At 43.2% G+C, this 3,867-nt stretch overlaps 1 protein-coding gene across 1 annotated transcript in view; it reads left to right on the forward strand.

Moving 5' to 3' along the window:
* Positions 1 to 1,290: 1,290 nt before the first annotated feature.
* The window catches only part of LOC308321311 (glycerophosphodiester phosphodiesterase domain-containing protein 5-like), a gene marked incomplete at both ends in the record, with an annotated part of 19,786 nt that continues 17,209 nt past the window's right edge, over positions 1,291 to 3,867 (forward strand). The window contains 3 exons of the mRNA XM_080772152.1: positions 1,291 to 1,304; positions 2,259 to 2,306; positions 3,372 to 3,477. Of these exons, the coding sequence (XP_080628278.1) occupies positions 1,291 to 1,304; positions 2,259 to 2,306; positions 3,372 to 3,477 (168 nt within the window). The remainder of the gene's footprint in view (positions 1,305 to 2,258; positions 2,307 to 3,371; positions 3,478 to 3,867) is intronic.

Here is a 3,867-nt window from a genome sequence, read left to right on the forward strand (position 1 = left end):
GCAGAAAAAACAATTAGACCGAGACAGAATCTTCGGTTTCACAATGTTTGCTTCGATCCATTTGTCCTACGCCTATTGGAGACTGCATGACACACAGATACATTGAACCTTTGTCTCTGTCGGGTGTCTAAAAACTGTACCTTTTGAGGAATCAAACGCAAAAGCATCAAAAGTAGAAGATCTACAAGCTCAGAGTGATATTGTAGATCTGCTATTTTCAAAATATTTGTATAGTTAGTTAGTTACTTTATTGACACAAATGTCGTATAAAACATTGGCTCCAAACAATAATCAAAATGAATACATTAAAATATACAACACAAAATCCCTTTACTCATACAACACGAGTGCTCCAAAAGTGACCGACAGACATAAATGGTAAATGGTGCATTTTTATAGCGCCTTTATCCAATATCCAAGGCGCTTTACAGAGATTGTGCATTACATTCACCCATTCACACACCGATGCCGGAGGAAACCATGCAAGGCACCAACCAGCACATATATAGGGAGCAATTAGGGGTTCAGAGTCTTGCTCAAGGACACTTCGACACTAACTCTGGGGGAGCCCACAGGGTTCGAACTGCGGGGAACCTTGCGGTCGCCATCCGGTCGCTCTACCCCTGTAGCATACACAAGGTTCCTCTGTTAGTGCACACAAAGAGTGAGCTCAAATCAATACAGTACACTCATCATGTCCATATTTCACTCCATATTTTGTCTTGTCACTTGTGTGAGGTTAGAGGTGTGCTGTTGGTTTTGTATTCCAGTCTCACATTGACAAAAAAACACGTTGCTGGTAGACACAGGTGATATGTGTCTCCATACTGACAATCTGCATAATGAGCATTTTTGGTAATTAAATACTTTTGTACCTTTACTCGAGTACAAATTGAATTCCGGACATTTACATTTGTAACAGAGTATATTTCTATATTGCAGTATTTACTTAACGTACAAATTGTGAGTATACTTCTTCCACCGCACAGCGCTGAGCGCCTCCTCGCGGGACCCAAGCCCACACTTCTGTCGGCCTCGATTGGATTACTCCTCCGGACACCAGGACACTAACTCCTCCTGACACCAGGACACTTGGCTCATTATTTATTCTTAATTCTTGCCCTTGGAAAAAAAACCTCTCTGTTGACGCCAGAGAGGTCAGCGAGATAATGAGACGGGTCTGCCTTTTTTATGTAGGGCAGTAATTCTGGCCTTTTAAAAATGATGTGGCAACTTTGCTTGAGATCTAAGGGTGGCAGCGGGGGCAATGTCTTGAGTGTACAGGGTTTGATGAGCGGCCGCAGGTATAGGGCCGGGCCTTAATTTTCGGGCCTGTTGAGAATGATCTATAGTTTATGCCGGCTGCCGGGCGCGGCTGCACTAATAACTTTCGGGCAGGCCCTTCTATAGAGTTTAAATTAACAGGTATCCAGGTATCAGTCAAAAGGGAGACATCGAAGAGGAATGATGGATGGGGAAGGATCAACATATGGAAAGTCAGAACAGGTCAGCTCCATATATGGAGATCTAAAGGTTTGAGGTTTGAGGTCATCAGTCATGTACAGTTGCTGGCCAATATTGATGAGATCAGGGATCTCCATATTATGGGCTTAATATTGATGACATCCCTGATGATATCACGTGGTGACCAATCAAACAACTGACGGACTGACAGGAAATGCACAATTTCATAGAAATTTGCGTTCCTGCATCGTTCTTGAGTACATCCACGTATCTTAGCGTAGGACGTCCTCGTGATCGTTGCCCGTGTGTTGGTTCCCAGAGCACCAATATGCTGGCTGGCAGTTCTTGATGCCTTTGGCAGTGTCCTGCTAGTCTCATTCTCCTGGCTGCTATTTTCTGGTTCACCCTTGGTAATCCCTCATACAGAGTCTTGTTAGTGACATGTACAGTCTTGCTGATGTTTAGTACTAGCATTCTGGTGTAGCACCCGTCAAGGGACTTCTGCAGGGTTGGCTTCAGAGTCCAACATTCACTGCCGTGTTGGAGAACAGACCGTCGTGTAGAAGAAGCTGAGTTTGATCCGCCCCCTCACCAATAGCCGCACGCACGCACGCACGCACACACAGAAGAAGGGACTCCTGCTGAGTTCCCAATTTATATAATATTTACATGTATTTAAATTCAGTATAAATCCTTACAAATGTGTATTTCTCTCTCTCTCTCTCTCTCTCTCTCTCTCTCTCTCTCTCTCTCTCAGTGATGTGTGTGTGTGGGTGATCGCCCATCGTGTCCAGACTGAAGCTGGGGAAGCTAAAGGTGGTGCGGCGGCAGCTGCTGCAGAGGTAAAGTGTTGATGTTGATTTAGTCATAGATATAGTCTTTAGAATAAAGTTCCATTGGTTTTAGTCACATTTTAGTCAGCCTAACCTATTTAGACCTGAGGACGATTCTACAAACAAATCCTGACAGTTTTCTGAAAAACCCATGTTTCTATGTCAGTGGTGCTCAACATTTTTCATGTCAAATTCCCCTAAAATTATCTGTATTTGGTCACGGACCCCCATCTGAAGCAAAGATATGAGTTACAAACGTTCGCTCTGAAAGAATATATATTCAAAGATTTGCGCCACGTTTTCAAAGATTTTTCTAAAATAGCATATCTACAAGCTCACTATGAGCTTGTAATTCTGCTATTTTTCAACAGCTAAAGTGGGTTAAACGCTTTAGTGTTAGTCCAGTTTTAGTCGACTAAATACGATTTTAGTCGACTGAATCTACAGTCGACTACAATGTATTTCGGCGGTGCCTTGATGGTGTCATAATGCCTGATTTTACACCTGTAAATGCGGTCTGAAAATAGCAGATCTACAAGCTCACAACGCATCACATTTACTATATTGAGGGCTGTTTATTTGGTATATAAATTAACAGTGAAAAAGTGAAAATAGTTTAATCTCAATGATTGTAGTTCAGGGGTTTTCAACCAGCTAAATGATGGACAGTTTTTAACCAAGTGGACCCTTATAGATCTTTAACTCTGGAGAGTGTAAAATGAAACCAAATGGACCCGTACGGGTCCATTTAGTTACTTTATACAAGAGTTTAATTATTGTTAAACATCTGCATTACTTTATTTTCAAGAACTCTACACAATTTAGAGAATGTTGAATATAATTGTTATGTTCATCAACACCTGTTATCTGTCCTAATGGCACCAACATCAATACAGCATGGAAATGTGAACAAAATCTCATCCAACGACAACAAACTAAATATGCTTAGTCTGAGAAGCTAATCCTCATCAAACGGTGGTCCGGGGCTCAAATGCAGAATAAATAATGGACCTTGATATGAAAAGGGTTGAATAGTTAATTGAAGATATACTTGATTGATTGATTGATTGACAGGTATGAACACCAGCCGTTTGTGTCCTGCCTGGCGGGTCTCTACGGTTGCCAATGGCGACGCTATCAACGAGCCAGAGCACAGCCGGGAGAGTGCTGCTGCAGCAAGGTACATGCACACACGCACGCACGCACGCATGCATGCACACGGACACACACGTACACACACGCACGCACGCACGCACGCACACACACACACACACACACACACACACACACACACACACACACACTAGAGCCCTGCAAGCCCGTTGGGACCCGACCAGGTCCCGGCCCGGGCCGTTAGATTAATTTTCCGATATGAATTTCAGACTGGACACACACATTCGGGACAACCCTAACTAAAATCTAAAATCTAAAAGACTAAAACTAAAACTTAATTTTGCTCTGAAAATCAACACTGACTGAGAGTCACTCCAGAGCTCCCCAGTCCCCAGAACGGCTGGCCAACGTCGAAGCCACCGCCGATTAGTGGTCAAAAGTGGAACTGCAGGCGGGA

This window comes from Protomyctophum bolini (assembly GCF_963924005.1).
Source record: "Protomyctophum bolini genome assembly, chromosome: 9".
Lineage (NCBI taxonomy): Eukaryota > Metazoa > Chordata > Actinopteri > Myctophiformes > Myctophidae > Protomyctophum > Protomyctophum bolini.